This window comes from Protopterus annectens, chromosome 2.part1 (assembly GCF_019279795.1).
Source record: "Protopterus annectens isolate FY-2018-M chromosome 2.part1, PAN1.0, whole genome shotgun sequence".
In the NCBI taxonomy this organism is placed as follows: domain Eukaryota; kingdom Metazoa; phylum Chordata; order Ceratodontiformes; family Protopteridae; genus Protopterus; species Protopterus annectens.
In genome coordinates, this window is record NC_056729.1 from 1,915,814,201 (window position 1) to 1,915,839,802 (window position 25,602).

General features: G+C 37.7%; 1 protein-coding gene across 1 annotated transcript in view; it reads right to left on the bottom strand.

Annotated features, from left to right (window-relative positions):
- Positions 1 to 25,602, bottom strand: part of LOC122794692 (E3 ubiquitin-protein ligase TRIM17-like) — a 512,331-nt gene that overhangs the window by 66,919 nt on the left and 419,810 nt on the right. The window contains exon 7 of the mRNA XM_044063323.1: positions 11,677 to 11,781. Within this exon, the coding sequence (XP_043919258.1) occupies positions 11,677 to 11,781 (105 nt within the window). The remainder of the gene's footprint in view (positions 1 to 11,676; positions 11,782 to 25,602) is intronic.

Below are 25,602 nucleotides of genomic sequence, written 5' to 3' on the forward strand. Positions count from 1 at the left end.
ATACTGTGTGTGTACTTGTCATCCTCTCAGTGTATATCCCCCACTCTTGCCAATTGTGAGGATTGAGGCTCCTTGATTAGTGGTCCTGTGGTGGGGTGTCACATAGGGGATGGATAATGTCTCTCCATTGGTGGCTCGGGTAGATGCACTAAATCATTTTTAATGGTAGTTCTGATACAATGTTCAGCAATTTCATTACTAGTATTAGTTCATATTCTCTTGAGACATGCAAACTAGTTTTCCTCAAGCTCAATGACTTTAAGTAAAATAAAACAAATTCTCCTGATTAAAGTCCTGTCTTAATGTGCTATACACATTATTAAAAGTGTAATTTATTAGCCTGTGGAGTTCTTAAAGGTTCATGGGTTCAAAGGTAAGTACTAAGCGCCCTTGTAGGCTACTTTAAGCCTAAACAGTTTCCCTTTTTTTCTTTCAAAATAACCTATTCCATTTAGTTTTAGACTGGCTTTACCCATCATCATTAACAATCCATATGCTATTAATGAGTGGGCCACATCAGTTAAATCATGCAGCTCCTTGACAGCATAACACAAACTAATAAAATATCATTTGAAATGAATCTAGGTTATCAAACAGCTCTTTAGTTACTTGCCTAATGTTATATGTGATTGATATGTAAGACGATGATATGGTATAGTTATTCATGCCTGCTAATATGTAAGTGTGTTGGCAGTTCTAGGAGTTTCAGAAATAATTAAAATGACAAAGTTAATTAATTGATAAAAATTTATGGGAGAAGAGGTGATCTTTCTCCATCTGTTCTCAAATGTTTCACAGTTTGCACATGCATATTGTGACAGTATTATTATTCCATTAAAATCTAGGCTTTAATGTATATATGACTTATCAGTGCACATAAATAAATTGCACACATGCTGTGTTTTTCTATTAACATCAACGCATTTGTGCATGTATAGTTTATCTGAAAAAAATAAGTCACATACATTTTGTGTTGTATCCCAGTTTCTTTAACTTATATGCGTCTGTGAATATATAACTTAGCAATTTATATAACGTTGCACTGCATAAATGCTGTGATACAGTCTGTGCTACATTAACATCTATCCTGTTGTGCATATATAGTTCATCTGTCCGCATAAAGTAAATTACATAAATGCTGCAATGCTGTCTATACTCTGTTAACATCTATTCTTTTGTACTTATAGATATTATTTATTTGCATAAAGTAAATTACAAACAAGCTGTAATCATATTTGTATTGCACTATCACATTAAAATATGTAGCTCTGTGCATTTTATCAGAATGACTGCATTATCAATCATTTCATGAAATAATTTGAATGGCATTGCAGGCATGGTATAGGAGACGCACATAGATACTAAAGAGCATATGAATTTGGCAAATAAAGGATTTTGGAATGATTATACAGCAGAGAACTAGGCATACAGAAAAACTGGATGCAATAATAGCATTGGTGAGGGAGGTTGCCATGAAGATAGAGGAGAACAAAGAGAGAGACTACAATAGCTGTATGAAAATAAGGGGTTATTGCCAGGGAAGAAGGATTACACTGGCGTGTATTTATATTCCACCTAAAACTACCATATTTCTCCGTAAATAAGACCTAACCAAAAATAAGGTCTAGCATGGTTTTCCAGATATAAGCCCTACCCCAAAAATAATCCCCATTTAAGATCATCAACAACACACAACGGATGTGTTGAATTATAAAATAATAATATTATTGACACCTGTTGACTCAGGTTATTGTACTCTGCTCACCATTTTTGGACCATTCGGACACCCAACTTCTTCTCTTTTCCAAACGTTGTAAGATTCTTTCCCGGGGAGTCCTCCATGATTCTTACTGTAACCTTAATCCTCACTCACAATTGACATTTGAGATTATTGGCCCATAAACACTGGCAAGTGTACTTTGATTGGTAAAAATACAGACAACGCGCATAAAATGTGCACACTTGATAACAAACAGGTGTGGTTGTGTCTTCTTAACTGTCACCATTTTTGTTGCCACTCCTGTCTCGTAAGTCCTCAATTAACTCCCTCAGACAAGATGAGTGCAAAAAGAAAGAGCTATTCCGTTGAGTACAATAAAGGAATTGTGGAGGGCTCCCAGGAAAGAATCTGATGGCTTTCTGCAAAGAGAAGAATTTAGATCTGAATGGTCCAAAAACGGTGAGCAGAGTACGATAACCTCAGTCAACAGGTGGATGAGAGAAATGCTAAAAATTGTGAGTCTGGATCAGGTTGGCAACCATTATTTCCTGAGCTGGAAGACATCATCTGTGAATGGATTGCTAACAGGAGAGAAAAGGCTTTGGTTGTGCTCAGAGCTGATATTCAAGCATTTGCCCTTGCAATAGCACCACAGTTAGAAATATCCCCAGAAGGATTCAAAGCATCACAACATTGGCAGGATGGCTTCCTTCAGTGATATGAACTGTCTCTAAGAAGATCAACAACACTGTTCAAGCTGGAAGATAGTGAAGTTATTAAACATGCACTTGCATTCAAGTCCTTTATTGATGCCATTGACTTTTCTAAATACCAACTCTCCAACATGATGGCTATGGATGAAACTGCAGTGTTTATGGGCCAAGGATCTCAAACAACAATTGATCAGAGGGGTATCTCGTCAATCTAAATTCCCTCCACTGGTTACAAAAGTGCATGTGTTACCTGTTTTGGCAATTCATCTAGATGGAAAGAAAAACCCACCTCTAATCATTAGTAAGGGCAAGAAAGATAAGATTGAACGTGTTTTAGTCAGGCATTTACATTCTTGAAACTGAAAAAGCCTGGTGCACACAAGCAGTTATAAGGAAGTGGGTCGATGTAATGCTGACACTTGTTTTCCAAATGGGATGAAAGAAGTCTGCTAGTCTGGGATTCAGCCAGCACTCACTGTGATAAAGACATGAAGAACTTCCTTGCACAGAGAAGAATAGGTCAAATAATGATTCCCACAGGTTAACTGCCTATCTCCAGACTCTTGATATTGCAATAACCAAACCATTCAAGGACCATTTGTGCATGAAACTCAATGACTACATTAAAAATAGAATGGAGAGAAATCAGTGTGGAAATTGTGTGAAGCCTAGCCTGCAAGAGGTCGTGACTTGGGTGAAGAATTCATTGGATAAAATCACTGACAGCTGTGTTGCCAATGTACTACGAGCGAGCTACATGGACAAGTAGTGCTCATTTAAGGAGAGCTCTATTGCTGGGCATGACAGATTGAGGCCAATGGTTCTACAGGAACTGGAGTCGCAAGAAATTCAGGCCGGAATTTGGGGGTTGGAGACTTATGACGATGTTCCAGAAGAAGATGACATGACTGTATTTGAATAACTTTTCTGTTATCAGGGCAATAGAATGGATTGCTTCTGCTTTCAGCTGCCAGCAAGCTCTTGCCAGTTTTTTTGACTTTATTGTATTAAGGTAACGGTTCATTATCAAGGGGTAATGACAAAGTAAGGCCACTAGTTTCCAGACTTCATTTTTATGACTTTCCATTATTCTTCTCTTACGGTTTGGGTAAGGAATAAAGAAAGCATCACCACTCAAAAAGTGGCAGTTGCCCACCTGTTTTATTCCCCTCCTCCAATACACATGTATTGAGATTTTTCTGCACTTTCTGTTAAGCATGAAATATTGCACTGTGAAAGCCAAGGTGTAGATATTCTGAAGTTGAAATGTTTGTTGCACTGTTTATGTAGAATTCTCACACAACTGTTAACACTTTATCTAGAACTGTTGCCCAATAATGGAAAAGTACCAAATATATGTCAATTGTCTACATAAATAAATGTCGATTTGTATGTATGAATAAATGTCAATTTTTGTACATGAATAAATGTCGATTTGTGTACATGAATAAATGCCGATTTGTGTACATGAATAAATATTGATTTTTTTACATGAATAAATGAATAAATGTAGATTGTTGTATGGGGGGGGGGTAAATAAGGCATCCCCTGATAATAAGCCCTAATGCGTATTTCGGCGGGGGAAAAATATAAGACCCGGTCTTATTTTCAGGGAAATGTGGTACTATTGAGGAAAGATAAAAATGGGTAATTAGCTTCCAACTGGAAATATTATTCATGGGTGGAGACTGTAATGTGATGAAAATAGCTGTATCAAGGGGAACTAGCAAGGAAAATAGAACGAAGGAAGATATATTTCTGAAGAAATTATATGAAATTATTTGGAAATTATGATGTGAAATTACTTTTAGGTACCCAAACAGAATTTACATATAACCAAGGTATAACAACTTGGTTATACTGGTTAGGAATTATATTTCACAGGAGCATGGATTTTTAATTGAACACTTTGAAACGTATCCACTTACTATTTCAGAGCATGTGCCAGTGAAGACTATGATAAGGGTGCAGAATGATTAATCAAGTAAAAATTAGGCACTGGCACTTTCCTACTTACCTATTAAAATGAGAAGAATGCATGGAATGCGTAGCAGAAATGATTAAAGAGTTGTTAGGAAATAGACACTTTTCTTCTGAAGGGATAGCTGAGAAGTGCGATGAAATGAAAATGATATTTGTAAATATGGTAGAAATGAGAGAGAAACAGATTTGGGAAAAGGAAAGAAAGAAAGAAAAAGAAATATAGAAGTGCTAGGAATTATTTTGAAGGACCATCATCCCTGCAGATGAAGGGGAATCTTGCATAAAAAGAGATGAGTGGAGAGGAAAGGAGCACTTGTTGAGTGCTAGTGGAAAAGTTAAGTAGCATTGGGATAATATGCATGAGTTTAGAAAGCTTGCTGATAAGCAAGTATTTTTGACAAAAACCACAGAGCACAAAAAATATTTAAAAAAATTTTGAATACAGAATAAAACTTAGTGAGCCTATGGCTAGAAAAATAACCATATACCCTATAGAGGTATTAGAGATATTTAAGAATTTCTATGAAAATCTCTACAGAAGAGAGAAATTAAGAAACCAAGAAAAGACACAAATGGAAGAATTTAGGGAAAACTTCAATATACTCAAGTAGGAGAAAGATGAGGAACAAGAATTAATAGCTAAGGCGGGAGGGCATGCAGTAAAAGTACTGATATATGGCAATCAACAGGAAAGCCTTCAGGAACAGATGGTACTCATATGAAAGTTTGGCTGTAAGAAAGGAAGAAAGTGGGAAAGGTATAGAATGTTATATTAAAAATAGGTACACTACCGGCATTGTAGAAGAAAGATCTGCTATCAACCTCTGAAGTTACGTGGTAGCTGTACTACCCAAACAGGGGAAAAGAGTCTTTAAAAACAACTTCAAACAGACCAGTTTAAATGTTGAACCATGATTATAAAGTGTTTACTCTATGCTAACTAAGAGGATGGATAAGATGCTGTCACAACTGACAAATATGGATCAATGGGGTTTTGTGAAGGACAATCAAACATCTGACAGCATTAAAAAAAAGATGATGATCCAGAGTGAAGCAGAATGGAAGAAGAACCCCCCTCTCATTTGTTGGTGAGTGTTGATGGAATGAAAGCACAAACAACTGATGCTGAACTGGGGGTGGGGGCACACCATATCAAAAGAATTTTGGATCAGGTCCTTAAGGAAAACAATAACAATTATGCAGAATATTATATTTACAAAATAATAGAAAGTATTTTGAAAACTAAGCCAACAAAAGAATGGAGACAAAAAAAAGAGTACCAATAAGAGTGATTGCAAGTTGGGATAAAGAAAATAGGCAAGAGGGACCTAAAATTTTTGGAGAAAATGTGCAAAGGAATCAATTTATTGTGAGCAAATAAGAAGGGAAGGAAAAGTCATAAAGTGGAATGAGACCAAGCCTTAGTTTGGGCTGCAGGTAGGAGACTGCTTTTTCTACCTGGGATTGATAATAGTGTATAACCAATGAGAAAAGGATAGGGCAACATTAAACACCAGGTCAGGTTGTCTTTATACTTGAGTCTAGAACAGAAGCTGCGGTTAAAAATGGGATAATTAGTAGGGCGTGATAATAAGAATCAATCAGAAGAGGTTAGAAAAGTCTGGAAAATGAGAAAATGGATGAATTTATTTACATTTGATAACCGGGTAGTATCTGACTGGCCAGAAGGCCATTTTTAGTGGAAAACTGGGGAGAAAAGCTCCAAGGAAGATTACATAATTATACATTTGTACATATGACAATTACAATAGGAGTTCAAACACAAGTTCCTTAACATTGTATCTAGAAGCATATAACAATGGTAGTACAATAAGCTTACATCATTCATACAGACAAAACAAGCAAACAAAACAAAGCAAAAAAATATAAATATATGTATGTTGTTGTTGTTGTGTCTTATATATATATATATATATATATATATATATATATATATATTTTTTTTTCAGGATAAAAAATATCACAAACTGATGCTAAGAAGGCTCAATTGCCAAGAAATATTGACAATGGGTGGTGGAGAGAAGGAAGTTAGTAAGGGATTAAATTAGCCTGGTGGAAAACATAAGCAAAGTCTATGTTTGGTGAAATATTCCTTTAGGGACTATTTAAATGAATGTGTATCATTGATGGACAGAATATGCTAAGGAAGAGAATTCCAGTGTTTGGCAATGATATATGAGTATAAGGAGATGCTGTGAGAGTTTTGGGTTTTGATAACTTTCAACAATACTTTATCAGGAGACCTAAGACATTTTAGGTTAGTGTAGGGTTGGCCAAGGTCAGACAGAGCTGGGCAGTTGTCAGGTTTGTATAGGACTGTATGGGCAGTTAGTAACTGAGTTAGAGTAAGCAGGCGAGGGAACTCTAACCAGTTCAGCTGGAGAAGGGCAGTGCAATGGTGATGGCAAATTTGGCTATTTTGTTATGGCAAGATTCAAGGCTATTCAATTCAGATTTGTGAAGATTGGTAAATATTTGTGAACAGTAAAGCTGGGAAGATAAGAGATGGGTTCTGGCTGTTGTGAGTCTGGCATGGGTCAGTATGATATGATTTGGCCCTGTAATGAGAACTCAGTTTGACATGAACCTTTTTAATTGTTAGTGCAAGGTGTTTGTCAAACATAAGTCCACTATCAATTGTGACACTAAGTTTTCTATGTTCAAAGGGTTCTATTTTTGTGCTATTGGAGGAGGAAATAGAGATAGGTGGTTGGTTGCTTATTGTTGAGGTATTATAGAAGACGATAAGCTTGGATTTATTCAGGTTATGTGTAAGTTGATGGGCTGTTAAGTAGTTTTCAAAATTGTGGAGGGCTGCCTGAGTTTTTTCTTGTAGTTCCTTGATAGAAGGAGCAGAGCAGATTAGGGAAGTATCATCAGTATATCGTATGATTGAGGCTGGATTTGCTGAGGAGTTTAGGTCATTGGCAAAAGTTGTAAATAAAAGTGGGCCAAGGATAGATCCTTCTTGGGCTCCTACACATATAGGGAGCTGGGAGGTGAGTTTATTGTCCCATAAAGTGGCTTGTTTCCTATCAGACAGGTAGCTATGAAACCAGCTTGGAGCTCCAGAGCTGCAGTTGTAGAAAGACAGTTTATTGAGAAGTATTTGATGAGATACACTGTCAAATGCTTTTGACATATCTAGGAAGGTAGCAGAGACTAGTTGGTTTTGTTTTTGAGTTGATTTACGATATTAGTAAAGCTAATTAGAGCTGCACTGGTGCTATGCCTAGGTTGAAAGCCATGTTGTGTATTAGATAATAGATTATTTGACAGAAAGTAGTCTAAGATTTATCTGTGTATACATTTTCTAAGATTCTGGCAAGTGGTGACAAAATGGCTATGGGTCTGTAGTTGGATACATCAGTAGATGGACTGCCTTTATGTAACGGTATGACGTGCAATATTTTCCATAGGAGTGGTAAGTACTGTTCAGAGATAAAACAGTTAATATGAATAGATATAGGTTAAGCGATGGAAGTAGCAGCTAGCTGTAGAAAGTCACCAGGTAGCTGGTCTGCAGCTAGTGTGCAAGGTTTTAGTTTAGAAAGGAGATTTTCAACATGATTTGTTTGGATAGGCAGAGGAGGGTAAAATTGTTGTTGGGTGTTTGAGGTATGGACAGAGGCATATTAGGGGTTCTATTTAGTAGAGAGGTTATTGCATTAATAAAATGGGAGTTAAATTGAGTGGCTATGCAATCATTTTGCTTGGTCAGAGTTGGGGCTGGGGTGGTGGGTTTTCCTAGGTTGAGACGAAGGTTGAATGTTTGCCAAAATCTTTTGTGATTTTTCTGGTATTTTTGCTGTTTGTTTTGAAGTAGGTTTTTTTGTCTTGTTTAATTAGTTTTTTGGTTTGATTTTGAAGTTGTTATTAGGAAATGAGATTATGTTTACTTCTATTATTCTGAAAGATATACCAGGCTCTGTCTCTTTGTTTTAGTAGAAGAACTGAGTCATTTGACAACCAGGGAAGCTGTTTGGATTTGGTACTGAACGGTCCAATTGAAGAGTTTTTAGAGGTGCCCAGTCATATTGTTGAAGAAGAGTATTAAATAAGTAGGAGAAAAGAGTTACAGTAATTGTGTGTATGTTTTCTAATCAAGTAGGTAGGGAAGTGATCGCTTAGTATGTCAGGGAGACACCCAGCTCCCTGTGATGTGAAACATTTAAAACCATTAAAAACAATTAAGTTCTTTTAAAAGTGCAGAACATATAAAACATGTTTAAAAGTCTAAGTTTTAAAGTTATAGGCATAAGAACAGGTTTGTTTGATCATCTCCCTTACATCCATATAAACAATTAGAATAGCCAGGAAACAAAAAAAAGTTCATTTTTAATTTTTTATTCCTCATTTACGACATGTTTAGTGAATGTATTTATAATATTCACTTTCCTTATACCACAAATGTGCTTATAAATGTGTTTCTTAAATTTCTTATTAGTTTTAGCTCTGCAGGATGATGAGTAACGTATGCTGGGATAAATAAAGAAGACTCTTATCAGTGCGGTAAACATAAATTATAAAGAAATATCATATCATCTTAAGAGGGTATGTAAAAGACGAGGCACTAGTAATACAGTGGTAGCTGTTTTCTCATTAAAGAGACCTTTACCCTGACACCTGGAACAGTTTATTTTACACTGGCTTTTAATTTTGGAAATATCAGGCATTATTTTGTTAAATTCCAGTTCTTATTTAGAGTAATAAAACACTGTTGAGTATAGGTTCATATGTTAATAGCTAAGTAATAGGCATTTTAAGTCTAGCCAGTTTTCTTTTTAGAGCTCAAAATAACCTACCCCATTGGGTATAGCTTGGCCTTACCCATCCCATGGTTGATAACTATATATTATGCTTAATGAGAATAACTTGGATCATACCATAAATTATTCAAGGGAACCCATGCATTTAGGAGCTGCATCTGTCTATTAATAGTGCAGTGGGCAGTACTGGGGAAGATTTTCTGTTTCTCATCTATAGACCCAAGTTGCACTTAAAAATAGACAGGGATGGACTTTGTTTTATGTGGATGGGGAATCTGTTCCATAGCAGTGGTATCCTCTGTAAAATATAACTGCTCTCCAAACTGCTCTCTCAATGTTGCAGAAGAGGTTTAGATCCCTAGACTGAGTATATATGATGCCATTTGATTTGCTGATTTGCAATAAATCTATCAGCAATGGTTTGGAGAATATATATTATGCCAGATGCAGGATACCTGTTAACAGTCTGTAGGACACTGAATATAGTGACAGGGCTTTGAGTTGGTCCATGTAGGACATGTTATTTAGGCCTTGTATACTTTTAGTATGGTATTTCTGTGGGGGTTTCCAGTTTTTGCATGTGTTTAGACAGATACATTCCAAAGGGGGCATTATATTCAATATCTATGATTTGTCTGCTGTCTAGCTAATCAGTGGTGAAATCAACAGACTAAACATCCCAAATTGACTTGGTCTGAAGGTCTTGCAAATGTATAATGTTACAGAGAATATTTCTTCATTTTTTTAACTCAATTATTTTTCTTCCTACAGAGTTTTTAATGCACTGAGCCTATGCTGTTGCTGGATTATACCATCATAACTTAAAACACATTGTGTACTCAATGCATAATATTAAAAAATGACACATACGGATAAATGTTTTGGGTTGTCAGTCTGGCAGGGTCATCCAGGCTAACAAATAGACACATGGTTTCTCATAAAAAACATAATGATAGGGTGTTTTTAAAGGAATTCTGAAGAAATTAAAATGTCTAGCTCAGACAAGTATAACACATTTTAATGAGTCTAATAAGAGTTTTGAAGTGAGTTTGGCATACACGTGATTCAGTAAATATTGTTTTCTGCACACTTCAGTAAGACAGAGCAGATGAGCAAGGGAAGAACTGAGCTGCCATGGCAGTAGAGATTTTATTCACTCCCAGCAATATATGACCTACTCTAAGATTGTTTTTAGCAACTTGGTCTTTGAGAAGGTAATATCTACATGAAGAGATCCATTTGTTGAACAAAGGATTTCATGAGCTGGATTTAATGAATTATTCCTTGGCAAGAGTAACTTCATTTGTCACCTTCTTGTTTCTGTTAATGGACAAGAAGCCAAATGTAACTGCAGTTAAGGTTATATGGGGATATGGCCACAACAGATTGGCCAATGGACTTAAGGCATTAGGTTATTTGTTCTTTAATTACTGAATGTCATATGCATAACCATTTATTTGAAAAAAAAACATGCCAGCTTATGAAAATAACAGCACAGATGGTCTATGCTGATTTTAGTTCACTCTTTATAATTCAAAAGTAGTTATCTCTTCAAATCAATTGTATAAATACAAATTTTAGGAATAAGTGTTTGCTCAACCAGCTCTTGCCAGAAAGTAAGAAGAAAAAAAAGTTTATTTCAAAAGCACCGGTGATACTTAGAGCTATAACTTTCTTGACAAGATAATACTGTCAGACTCTAATTGTGAGAAAATTAGAAATATACAAGGTCAGATGTAAACACATATTTTAGAATGGATGGACAGATTTAGCTTTTGCTCTGTTCCACTTAGCTTGCTTCTCTAATAATAAATAGAAAAACGGAAAGTATACTATATTAATAATACTATTTTTTCTTCATTTTGAAACTCTATTCTTACTAGCAGCTCTCCTCCCTCATCATCCGACTGATCTATTAATTTCTCTGAGTCCACAAGAGATAAAGGTTGAGGACTTCCTGAGGAGAGACTGTCATACTGCAGTTGGGCAATATTTACCCCCCCCCTTGTGTTGGTTCCAGGCTACCTTACTGGTAGATCTTGTTTATGAGGTAATCCTCCCATCCTTAGGGCACTGTGTCTATTTAACTACCACCGTCAAGGGGAGTGCAATGAAAGCTGAGGGTAAACTTCACCTCCGCACTTGCACATCCCCTCCTCTGTAGTGTAACCCCACAATAACCTGCTGTACAATTTGTTGTGCTCTTTGTATACATTTACAGACTGACAGCTACACATCTCTTCAGGACACATTGTTAATCCTAAGCCTCATAGATACAAGTGGGCACAGCTCTTTCACTTCTTCACTCATCCCTTTTCAATTCCTCTCATACTGCAATCAGTAATTAAACTCCAGTTGCCTGACACAAAGGCAGCGCTTCATCCTTCTGTACCACAGAGACAACCTTAATCATATTAAATAATGCAATAACTAGTCTAATAATTTAATAAGTTTTTTAAGCATCACTCACCAGCTTCTTCTTCCTTGGGCAATATGTCTTGGTTCAATGTTGAAGTATCTCCTGTAGCTTCATTTGAGCCTGCAACCTCTGCATTCTTGGAAACAGTGTTCTTGCCTTTGGAAATAATGCACAAAATCCATATTATCAGCACTGTAAGAAAAGAAACTCAGCTTAAACTCAACATTGTGTAAAACAAACAAAAAAAATCAAAGTATCCTGTTTTGGTTATTTAATTTATTTTGTTATAGGAAATCAACATATGCAATCTATCTTTCTCATAAGTTTATTGATGAAATGATAATTCCTTATGTATTCCAAGTGTTGGCTCTGGGACTACTCTTCATCACAAATGAATTACTAGTTCCAGACTTTCTATTTTTTGAAAGCCTAAAGGTAATTATGATAATACTTAAACATCACTGGCAGAGTACTGGAATAACTGAATCTGAAGCTAAAGCTATTAAATGAAGGTATGTGTATAGTTGCAGTGCTTTATAATCTGCAATGCTTTTCAAGCTGTTTCTATACTGCACCTATGTGTTTAAAGGAACACTCCGGGCTCAGTCACAATTTTACTCAACCACAAGTCTTCTTTATTCCCTATAAAGTGATCCCAGCCATCAGCAATTACAAAATACACGAAGAAGTTGGTCACTAGTACATTTCTGCCTTTCCCTAGCGTAGGGCAGGAAAGCCCTTCCCCCATTCTTTGCTCTCGCATTATTTCTGTTGTAATTGGTCTCTAACTTGCTGACGTACCTTCGACATATCCAAAACAGTAGTTCCCTCTCCAGCTGATCCTCCCACACTGTGACATCACCATTAGGTCGGTCAGCCCTTATTACAGCGTGAATTGTTGTGGAACTCTTTTCCATTGACTACTTCAGTCCGGAGTGTAAATAGCATCGGATCGTCTCCTCTCTCCAGCAAAAACATTACACAACTCCCTTGGGAACGTTCTGCTTCAGCTAAAATTTTCGGTAAGTGCATATCAAAATCATGTTTTTATTGGTCTGTTATTTTGTCAGCCGATGTTGCTTTTTCATGTGCCCTTCAAAAATATCTGCTGCTAAAGATGTAGAGCCTCTGCTCTGCCGGCAGCTCCGTGAGCCATCATCAAGTAAACAAATGTTAGAGAAAAACAAAAAAAATAATTGTTTTCTTACATTGGTTTACTTTCTGATGGCTCACGTAGCTGCAGGCAGAGCAATAATCCGATCGCGTACAGTATGTACTGTGTAATAACCGAAGAGCAAAGTAAAACCGAAGAGCAAAGTAAAGTTGTTTAACTGGTGAATGTTTTCAATGATTACTCCAGTTCATATATAAAGTTTGAAGAACGACAGATTCTGCATCCGTATGCATGATCTAAAGAAGTATAAAAGAATAATGTATATCATTGTGACACAATAGAATTCTCAGTCATTTACTAGAGAATAAAATAAAAATTACGAGAGACAAGAGTAAACGTGGACGCTATGCATACTCAGGGAGATCTGAGAGGCAAGCTACGGACAGCGTTTCTTAAATTACATAAACTAGCACTGCGCAATCTACTCCACTATTTTACTGTTCCATCTGTGTGCATGTACGTCTGTGTGCTCTCTTGTTATAACATACTTCTCGACCTTTTTACCATCACAAATCAGGTAAAACATAATTAGGGAAAAGGCTCCGGAACACTTTTTAAAACACCGGTACTACTATGTCGAAAGGTTGATGGTTACTTCGAAGTAAAAGTACGGACCCGTAATGACTAGCAGTATTTACACCTACAGTCCATTACCTATTCTCAAACACCCATATTTTAATCAATTAGGTTGGTAAACAGTAAAACCCAGAAGCCAAAGTGCCCCTTTTTATGGCTGACCCGAAGTACTGTCTGATTAACCGACTTGCTCAAAGTTACGCAGTAAGCAAATGGGTGTACACGGAATAAAATCCCTTCCCCTACAGGGAAGTAGGTAATTATCAGCTCTGTGTTCATTTTAAAACGGACAAAGCCAAACTCAGAAACTCTTGAGAGGTTTGCCAAAAGTCATTAATTTCAGCTATTCCCGGTTCTGTATTCCAACTAGCACCACCTCCGGGCGAGAGCTATTAGTCCCACCTGCACTTGTCCGTCTGTAGCCTTTGGAATGCCGTTGCCCAGTTTTACACGTTCCGAGTGCACCTGTTGTCCCCGAACAGGGCTTGCTACCGTGTCACTGAGCAATGAAGTGTCACTGAGGATAAGAAACCATGCGTTCTATGCGTAGCTGGCATAGTACCGTTTTTTTAGGACTGCCACAGTTTACCTATACTTACTTTCTGCAAACCTTCCGTCTCTGAGACATGCTGCTATTCCTGCATCAGAACTGCAGTCCAATGGACAAAGTCCAGTACAACTTCAAGAGGACCCGACTGCGACTGAAAATGAGGAGGAGAGCCGGTAGGCGGTGGGTTATGTGGCTGATGATGAGGGCTTGTCCCTGCAGGTGGTGGTGAAAGTGACAGTACCGGGTTGCACGGTAAATTAATGAGGTGGCAGAATTTGGTTCTGTAGAGAAGTCACACACTGCATAGGAAAGACGGTTGTATGGACACCCGTATGTAACCAGAAATAGACAGTCAACTAAATAAATACTTTTAGAAGGTTGGGATCTGTTTTCCCCATTATTTTTTTCTTATACATGACACTTGTAGTTTTTGATATGTATAAAGTGGATAGTACAGTAATGATCGGTGACAGCTTACTTGGATCGGTTGCAAAGAAGTAATAATTGAATAAATAAGGTGAATTTCTTAAGTGACTATGTTGCCTTTTCCTATACATTTTTTTAGATTACAACATGATGAAACGCAGTAGTTACTGTGCTCTTCCCAGTGTTGTTAACACTGTAAGCACTTCAACATCTTTACAGAACGTTCTTGACTATCTGCAACTGCTTGTACAGTTAACAGTTTAATTGATTTTTAAGTAGACCAAGGACAGTGTTATATAACAGTCAGTAACTGACCACTTGTGAAGAATTATGTTCTTTTGATCGAACAGGAAGTGCATCCTCTCTCTTTTGAAAAAAAATATATTTATTACCTTCCATATAACGTTATTTTAAATAAACTAATGACAAGTTTTAGATGACAGTCAGTAACCACTCGTGTGTTTTCCATCAATAATCTAACACCAAGTACAGCCTCTGCCTGTTGAAAAATATTTTTATGAAGAGATTTAATCAAGGTGGGGATGGGGTGCCGGGTAATGAACTTTGCTAGTAAAACTTCATCTCATCAAACCTTAATAATGTGTTGTATAGAAATATTAAGCATAGGTTTGAACATTAGAATGCAGGAGTGAATCATACATGACAATGGAGGCATTTAAAGATTGTGCAGTACCCCAGAAAAATTTTGACTTTCACTTTTAGTTGATCTGGGTATATTCTCATTCAACAAAGAGATGTTGATCAAGTTATTATTTGCTTGTTGATAGTTGTCCTCAGCCTGACTTGCATCGTTTGTATGTGTTCTGTAAATACCTTTTTATGATAATGCGGTACAAATTATAAACATCATAGGTTCATAGACGAATACTTAGCTAACTGCCCTAAAGGGTCATTTTAAGCTAAGCCAATAACTGTACATTAGAATTAAACCATGTATCTTGTCTATAGATTGTATGAGACCCCCCCCCCAAAAAAAAAAAAATATGAACTTTGTTTTCAGGTAAGTCAGTAAAAGGAATTTATCACAGCTAATGATGCTTCTTGTGATTTGATGAGCTTGACTATTCCTGTTGTTGTAAGTTCATCATTCAGCTGGCTTTCGGTTTCAGTGCTCATTCATGTAGATCCTTGGTTCTTAGTTTGTTTTTAAGAAGGTGTTTGCAACATATTTGGTTTGTGAACTAGATACTTATCAAGACCTTTCAGATGTATTTGTTAATATTGAAGTAGTTGCTCTTTGAAAATTCCCTTAATAACTTATTATATAAGCTAGGGTCCTTGGTTGTTATTGTTTTACTGGGTCAAGTTACAATGCTACCCTTTTTTTGACTTACATTTATTCATTTTACTTAGTGTTTAATCTTTTTTAAAAATTTGCAGTCATTGTTCCTAAAGAATGATTAATTTTCTCCTTGAATTATGGTCTGCCCATAGCCTTTAGACACCTTACATTTAATTGTCCAGGGATATACATGTGTGCTTGTGCACACATACAAACAAAACTTCTTGAAAAAAATGTGTAGTGCCCATTATTATTCCTTTCTCTGACATGACTACTGGTTTAATGCCACTGAAAATAAATATCTGGTTATTGTAGTGACACATTGTTGCTTTAAAAAGTAGGTGGTAAACTGCAGTAGATTTTAATTACATTTGGACAGATAAAATATCTACAGATAGTTAATGCAGCATGTCATTTTTTTCGCCACTCTATGTGTAACCTTCTAAAGAATCCAGAAAAATATTGAAGGCTAATTTTAGTAACAGTCTTTATGCAGGGAAACTGGATAACTTAAAGTGCATGGTCAAGTCTGATGTGTCTTTTTACTGTCAGCTGCTGACAGCTTGAAGTACATTGCTTTTCAAGGTTCCTTTTCACATTTTTCTTTTTCTTAGAATTTCTGCAAATTTTACTTCTTTTTAAGAATTTGAGCTTGAATGAATTGAAGCATGTTGCATCTAACTGATTTATACATACAAATCAGAGAATGAAACAGTGGTAGATGGGGTCGAAGTTTTGTTTTATTGGGGTTCAGAAGTAGGCGTTGGTTGGTGACCCAGTTCTCGGTACTGTTAAATGTATTGTGTGTTGAGGTTTGCAGTTTGTTTGGGGAGGTTTTTTAGCAGATAAGACTGGAATAATCTGCATATTGACTGCATGCACCTTTAGGTATAGCAGTGTGAAGGTTGTAGCAAAAAATAGAGAAGAGTACTGGATCTAGTACGGACCCTTGCGGGACACCAAGTGTGAGAATTAGCTGGCTGGAGAGTCAGTTAGGACTGGAACAACTGGATAGCAGGCTTGTAGAGAGAAAGAGATTTTTGTGAAAGAATGTCAAGTTTGTGGTTGACCATGGAGGTGGCTCGCTAGGTGTATTGCGGCAGGGTTTGAGTATTAAAAAGAGTCACAGCCTGCAGACACAGGCATCTTTTGGACTTGCTGAGAAATACTATTCAAAAAGCATTTTTTCTACTTAGAAAGCATTTACTACACATTACCATTTATCCCTAAGCTGCATTTCAATGATTCTTCTCCTGAGGTGTTACCTCTCCTTCAACCCTGCTGTTACTGGGATTTACCTTTTCTCATGCATATCATTATTTAAAGAATTTTAAATGCCATTTAGTCTCAAGCTTCAGTGATGGACACCTGCTAGGCCACTGTCTACAGACACATAGGCATCCTATTGACTTTGCTGTAATTTCCTGCTGTGAAAGACTTTTCAAAACCCATTAGGCAGCTTATGAAGCATTTTCTACTTATTATCATTTAACTGAGATGCAAATGCAAGACTTTCCAGAGGTGTTAGCTCTCCTTTAACCCCGAGTGTGTTAAGTGGTTTGAAGTGACCAATAGCAAAATGTATTTTATTTTGTTTGATACAAATAATGTTATTATTTCCAATTCCATCCATTGTGTTACTTGTGCTATGACAGTATGTCTGTATCATGGTACATGGATACATGTATCCTTTTGTTTTTTCATGTAACAGGGAAACATCTAGTGTTAATGGTTTTCTAATATAGATTGTAATGGCTTTGATGGACTGGGCAGACATGTAATGGCTTTGATGGACTGGGCAGACATGTAATGGCTTTGATGGACAGGGCAGACATGGAGTATGCTGGAGAGATCTTCTCTTATCTTGCTTTGTAACACTTGTGAATCCCATGGGATAAGCTGGATGGGGAGTTGGTCTACACTGCTCAGTTTACTACAGTTATGTCCTCAGTAAGACATGTAGATTTTAAAAATGGGCGGATGCATTTTGATAATGAATAAAGAGCATCTAAACACTACATTTTTCATGTTTACTGAGCTAGAGGTTTCAAGCATTTAGACTCCATTCTTCCCTTAGCATTCCAGTTCAAACTGTTCTTGTGTGATATTGTTTAACTGTAGCATATTTAGAAAAAGGAACAGAACCTTGGTATTTCCTGATTAGAGGCTTAGAGAGGAGGTTGCATGTACTGCAGGTCTCATTGAGAACAACAAGAGGGTAGAGAGTTTGCAAAGAAAATCTTGGCCCTAGATGGAGCGCAGGAAGAAAATGACAGGATGTTTCTGGCCTAGCGCATACTGAAGCCCCAGAAACTTTATTTGAGTAAGATGTAAGCAGTGATAGGTGGCAAAAATTTAAATCAGACCTAATGCCCCCTCCTGTTTGAGGTGGAAGACATGTGCTGCTGATCTATTAAATGAAGTCAGAGAATGTCATGCCCCGACTTTGCCCTGAGGGCAGGGCTGTGTGGTGATTTAATTTAATTTTCAATATATTGACTGGCATAGAGCCTTGATGTGTATGGACCATCGTTTGGCTCAGTCAAGGAAAAGCAGAATATCAAGTAGCAATAATCAATGCAGAGAAGTAGAAAATAGAATATGTAACACGAAAAGTGTCAGAATGTACTTTACGGTATTCCAAAGAAATTTTTACTTTTATTAAGGGGTTAGTATTGAACAGTAAGCAAATGTTCATTATCAATATGCGGTTTTATGAGCAGGCCTAATGTAGATCACTAGGGGTATATTATCATAGTGGGCTGGCAACCTCTTAACTTTTTTGCATTGACAAAGTTGGGTGATCAGAGCCTTTCCTGATCACATTTTGAGTCTTGCTGATCTCATCCATTTTCCTTTAGTCAGTGTGTGTTGCCTCCAGGTGCTTCTGTTTCCTTCCACATCCCAAAGACATGCATCTGGAGCATTTCTCCCCGTGCCTCCATTGAAAATCTTTTCCGTCCCATTCATAATGGGTCTAATGAGGGATGAGTACATTGGGACAATGAAATATTTTTTTTCTTGATGAAAAGCCCTTACCGATGAGATGTGCCACATGGAAGGATTTCCTGACTGTTGTGGCAATGTGGTTATTTAAGTTGAGACCACTGTCCACCTGTGTCCCTAAGTCTCTTATCAAACTTTCGGTGTTTAGTGTACTTCCACCTAAGTGGTAATTCATGGGTACATGTTTTTTCCCAAAGGGGATAACTATACATTTCTTGGCATTCATCTGTAGTCCATGGCTCTGGCACCAAGCATCTGTTTCTGTAATGCCCTTTTGTAGAGTATCCATATCATTTGGGGATTCAATTATGGCTCCCAGTTTGCAGTCATCTGCAAACTTTGTTAGCCAGAGTCCCTTAGTGTTGGCCTGTACTTCAGAGAACTAGATGCCAAACAAGAGCGGTACCCGGACTGAACCCTCAGGTACTCCACTTGTCACTTGTCTGGAGCTGGATTTGGAGTCAGCTACTGTTACCGAGTGGGTTCTGTCAGTAAGCCAGTTGGCAACCCATCGAGTGATGTAGGGATTAATGCCCAGTGTAGTAAGTTTATCTCTGATTCCAGAGTATGGGGTAGTGTCAAAGGCCTTGGCGAGTTCCAGATTGGCTGTGTGGACTTTCTTACCCTCATCCACGGCTCTGTAGACTCATTCAAAGAAATCAATTAGGTTCAGGAGACAAGATCAGAGTGGAATGGGAATAGCATTGGACAGACACTAGCACATAGGGGTAGTCTAAATTGGAACAGTCTGCCATGAGGGGAAATAATAAGAGCCATATCGACAGTCTTGATAGAGGCCGCAGAAATCTGGCCAGTGTGTTTGTAGAAGTGCAAGGTAATGTAAATAAAACAAGTGTAGTATCCTTGTATGTAATGACGTGGCAGAAAAAATTACATGGAACTACAATTGCCAGCTGCTTGAAAGACTTTTTTTTGATTTTCAATTGTTTTTTTTTTATGTACCTGTCTCAGATAAGTAGTGTTTTATGGCCAAGTCATTGATTTTGTCAGCTTTAACTGAGTGGGATATTGTATCAAATGTCTTAGCCAGGTCCAGGTTGGTGTTCCTGTGAGCACAGTTTACCCTATGTGCATTGCCTTAGTGACTTCAAGTCTAACCAGTTATGTAGACATAGCCTTCTCAAATCAGCTAAACCGAGTTTGGCACAGTGCCTTTGAACAAAACATTTCCCTGTGAATTCAGTCTGTTGCTTTCCATATTAGACTATTCAGAGTAATACGCTTGTAGTTTCTGGGATCATTTCATTCATGTCATAAGACTGCTTGCTGGTGAAACACTGTAGTATGTTTGCAATGTGACACGTTGGCAGTGTGCATACAGCCAATCGTGGCACTATTGTTCAGCCGGGCAAATGGCACATCCAAGTCTGTACAACTGCACATACCTGTGACTACCAAAGGTTTGATTAACTGGGGTCAACATCAGTTTTGGACCTGGCATTTGTCCACATGTTGCCAGTACTGACAAAGTATACAGCTTCCTTATGTTGCATCTTGATTTTTTTAATCCCTCTTGAGGCATAGCAACACCGACAGTGGAACCCCAGATCTCAACACCTCTGAAATTGTTTTAGCTGTTACTGCCATTTACCTTTTATCATGGACGTCATTATTTAAGGAAATGCAAATTGCATTTAGTGTAAAGCCTCAGACACTACCACTTGCTGGGCCACCATCTCCAGACGCAGTCATATTCTTCACTTGCTTTGTTTCCTGCTGTGAAGTACTATTCAATGAGCATTAATCTGCTGAGCAAGCATTTACTACACAACTTCATATGCAGCTTAGGGTAAAATGATAAATAGTCAAGAGGTGTTAGCAGTCCTTCAATCCCTGACTGTGCTGAATGCCTTGAGGTGATAGGTTCATAGATGAATACTTAGCTAACTGCCCTAAAGGGTCATTTTAAGCTAAGCCAATAACTGTACATTAGAATTAAACCATGTATTTTGTCTATAGATTGTATGAGACCCCCCCCCCAAAAAAAAAAAATATGAACTTTGTTTTCAGGTAAGTCAGTAAAAGGAATTTACCACAGCTAATGATGCTTCTTGTGATTTGATGAGATTGACTATTCCTGTTGTTGTAAGTTCATCATTCAGCTGGCTTTCGGTTTCAGTGCTCATTCATGTAGATCCTTGGTTCTTAGTTTGTTTTTAAGAAGGTGTTTGCAACATATTTGGTTTGTGAACTAGATACTTATCAAGACCTTTCAGATGTATTTGTTAATATTGAAGTAGTTGCTCTTTGAAAATTCCCTTAATAACTTATTATATAAGCTAGGGTCCTTGGTTGTTATTGTTTTACTGGGTCAAGTTACAATGCTACCCTTTTTTTGACTTACATTTATTCATTTTACTTAGTGTTTAATCATTTTTAAAAAATTGCAGTCATTGTTCCTAAAGAATGAATAATTTTCTCCTTGAATTATGGACTTCCCAGTAAAAGGTAATCTGCCCATAGCCTTTAGACACCTTACATGTAATTGTCCAGGGATATACATGTGTGCTTGTGCACACATACAAACAAAACTTCCTGAAAAAAATGTGTAGTGCCCATTATTATTCCTTTCTCTGACATGACTACTGGTTTAATGCCACTGAAAATAAATATCTGGTTATTGTAGTGACGCATTGTTGCTTTAAAAATAGGTGGCAAACTGCAGTAGATTTTAATTACATTTGGACAGATAAAATATCTACAGATAGTTAACGCAGCATGTCATTTTTTTCGCCACTCTATGTGTAACCTTCTAAAGAATCCAGAAAAATATTGAAGGCTAATTTTAGTAACAGTCTTTATGCAGGGAAACTGGATAACCTAAAGTGCATGGTCAAGTCTGATGTGTCTTTTTACTGTCGGCTGCTGACAGCTTGAAGTACATTGCTTTTCAAGGTTCCTTTTCACATTTTTCTTTTTCTTAGAATTTCTGCAAATTTTACTTCTTTTTAAGAAATTGAGCTTGAATGAATTGAAGCATGTTGCATCTAACTGATTTATACATACAAATCAGAGAATGAAACAGTGGTAGATGGGGTAGAAGTTTTGTTTTATTGGGGTTCAGAAGTAGGCGTTGGTTGGTGACCCAGTTCTCGGTACTGTTAAATGTATTGTGTGTTGAGGTTTGCAGTTCGTTTGGGGAGGTTTTTCAGCAGATCAGACTGGAATCATCTGCATATTGACTGCATGCACCTTTAGGTATAGCAGTGTGAAGGCTGTAGCAAAAATTAGAGAAGAGTACTGGATCTAGGACTGACCCTTGCGGGACACCAAGTGTGATAATTAGCTGGCTGGAGAGTTTTCCCTACCAGTCAGTTAGGACTGGAACAACTGGATAGCAGGCTTGTCGAGAGAAAGAGATTTTTGTGAAAGAATGTCAAGTTTGTGGTTGACCATAGAGGTGGCTCGCTAGGTGTATTGCGGCAGGGTTTGAGTATTAAAGAGTCACAGCCTGCAGACACAGGCATCTTTTGGACTTGCTGAGAAATACTATTCAAAACCATTTTTCTACTTAGAAAGCATTTACTACACATTACCATTTATCCCTAAGCTGCATTTCAATGATTCTTCTCCTGAGGTGTTACCTCTCCTTCAACCCCTGCTGTTACTGGGATTTACCTTTTCTCATGCATATCATTATTTAAAGAATTTTAAATGCCATTTAGTCTCAAGCTTCAGTGATGGACACCTGCTAGGCCACTGTCTACAGACACATAGGCATCCTATTGACTTTGCTGTAATTTCCTGCTGTGAAGGACTTTTCAAAACCCATTAGGCAGCTTATGAAGCATTTTCTACTTATTATCATTTAACTGAGATGCAAATGCAAGACTTTCCAGAGGTGTTAGCTCTCCTTTAACCCCGAGTGTGTTGAGTGGTTTGAAGTGACCAATAGCAAAATGTATTTTATTTTGTTTGATACGAATAATGTTATTATTTCCAATTCCATCCATTATGTTACTTGTGCTATGACAGTATGTCTGTATCATGGTACATCGATACATGTATCCTTTTGTTTTTTCATGTAACAGGAAAACATCTAGTGTTAATGGTTTTCTAATATAGATTGTAATGGCTTTGATGGACTGGACAGACATGTGATGGCTTTGATGGACAGGGCAGACATGGAGTATGCTGGAGAGATCTTCTCTTACCTTGCTTTGTAACACTTGTGAATCCCATGGGATAAGCTGGATGGGGAGTTGGTCTACACTGCTCAGTTTACTACAGTTATGTCCTCAGTAAGACATGTAGATTTTAAAAATGGGCGGATGCATTTTGATAATGAATAAAGAGCATCTAAACACTACATTTTTCATGTTTACTGAGCTAGAGGTTTCAAGCATTTAGACTTCATTCTTCCTTTAGCATTCCAGTTCAAACTGTTCTTGTGTGATATTGTTTAACTGTAGCATATTTAGAAAAAGGAACAGAACCTTGGTATTTCCTGATTAGAGGCTTAGAGAGGAGGTTCCATGTACTGCAGGTCTCAGTGAGAACAACAAGAGGGTAGAGAGTTTGCAAAGAAAATCTTGGCCCTAGATGGAGCGCAGAAAGAAAATGACAGGATATTTCTGTCCTAGCGCATACTGAAGCCTCAGAAACTTTATTTGAGTAAGATGTAAGCAGTGATAGGTGGCAAAAATTAAAATCAGACCTAATGCCCCCTCCTGTTTGAGGTGGAAGACATGTGCTGCTGATCTATTAAATGAAGTCAGAGAATGTCATGCCCTGACTTTGCCCTGAGGGCAGGGCTGTGTGGTGATTTAAATTTATTTACAATATATTGACTGGCATAGAGCCTTGATGTGTATGGACCATCGTTTGGCTCAGTCAAGGAAAAGCAGAATATCAAGTAGCAATAATCAATGCAGAGAAGTAGAAAATAGAATATGTAACACGAAAAGTGTCAGAATGTACTTTACGGTATTCCAAAGAAATTTTTACTTTTATTAAGGGGTTAGTATTGAACAGTAAGCAAATGTTCATTATCAATATGCGGTTTTATGAGCAGGCCTAATGTAGATCACTAGGGGTATATTATCATAGTGGGCTGGCAACCTCTTAACTTTTTTGCATTGACAAAGTTGGGTGATCAGAGCCTTTCCTGATCACATTTTGAGTCTTGCTGATCTCATCCATTTTTCCTTTAGTCAGTGTGTGTTGCCTCCAGGTGCTTCTGTTTCCTTCCACATCCCAAAGACATGCATCTGGAGCATTTCTCCCCGTGCCTCCATTGAAAATCTTTTCCGTCCCATTCATAATGGGTCTAATGAGGGATGAGTACATTGGGACAATGAAATATTTTTTTTCTTGATGAAAAGCCCTTACCGATGAGATGTGCCACATGGAAGGATTTCCTGACTGTTGTGGCAATGTGGTTATTTAAGTTGAGACCACTGTCCACCTGTGTCCCTAAGTCTCTTATCAAACTTTCGGTGTTTAGTGTACTTCCACCTAAGTGGTAATTCATGGGTACATGTTTTTTCCCAAAGGGGATAACTATACATTTCTTGGCATTCATCTGTAGTCCATGGCTCTGGCACCAAGCATCTGTTTCTGTAATGCCCTTTTGTAGAGTATCCATATCATTTGGGGATTCAATTATGGCTCCCAGTTTGCAGTCATCTGCAAACTTTGTTAGCCAGAGTCCCTTAGTGTTGGCCTGTACTTCAGAGAACTAGATGCCAAACAAGAGCGGTACCAGGACTGAACCCTGAGGTACTCCACTTGTCACTTGTCTGGAGCTGGATTTGGAGTCAGCTACTGTTACCGAAAGTGGGTTCTGTCAGTAAGCCAGTTGGCAACCCATCGAGTGATGTAGGGATTAATGCCCAGCGTAGTAAGTTTATCTCTGATTCCAGAGTATGGGGTGGTGTCAAAGGCCTTGGCGAGTTCCAGATTGGCTGTGTGGACTGTCTTACCCTCATCCACGGCTCTGTAGACTCATTCAAAGAAATCAATTAGGTTCAGGAGACAAGATCAGAGTGGAATGGGAATAGCATTGGACAGACACTAGCACAGAGGGGTAGCCATATCGACAGTCTTGTTCGAGGCCGCAGAAATCTGGCCAGTGTGTTTGTAGAAGTGCAAGGTAATGTAAATAAAACAAGTGTAGTATCCTTGTATGTAATGACGTCGCAGAAAAAATTCCATGGAACTACAATTGCCAGCTGCTTGAAAGACTTTTTTTTGGATTTTCAATTCTTTTTTTTTATGTACCTTTCTCAGATATGTAGTGTTTTATGGCCAAGTCATTGATTTTGTCAGCTTTAACTGAGTGGGGTATTGTATCAAATGTCTTAGCCAGATCCAGGTTGGTGTTCCTGTGAGCACAGTTTACTCTATGTGCATTGCCTTAGTGACTTCAAGACTAACCAGTTATGTAGACATAGCCTTCTCAAATCAGCTAAACCGAGTTTGGCACAGTGCCTTTGAACAAAACATTTCCCTGTGAATTCAGTCTGTTGCATTCCATATTAGACTATTCAGAGTAATAGGCTTGTAGTTTCTGGGATCATTTCATTCACGTCATAAGACTGCTTGCTGGTGAAACACTGTAGTATGTTTGCAATGTGACACATGTTGGCAGTGTGCATACAGCCAATCGTGGCACTATTGTTCAGCCGGGCAAATGGCACATCAACATCTGTACAACTGCACATACCTGTGACTACCAAAGGTTTGATTAACTGGGGTCAACATCAGTGTTGGACCTGGCATTTGTCCACATGTTGCCAGTACTGACAAAGTATACAGCTTCCTTATGTTGCATCTTGATTTTTTTAATCCCTCTTGAGGCATAGCAACACCGACAGTGGAACCCTAGATCTCAACACCTCTGAAATTGTTTTAGCTGTTACTGCCATTTACCTTTTATCATGGACGTCATTATTTAAGGAAATGCAAATTGCATTTAGT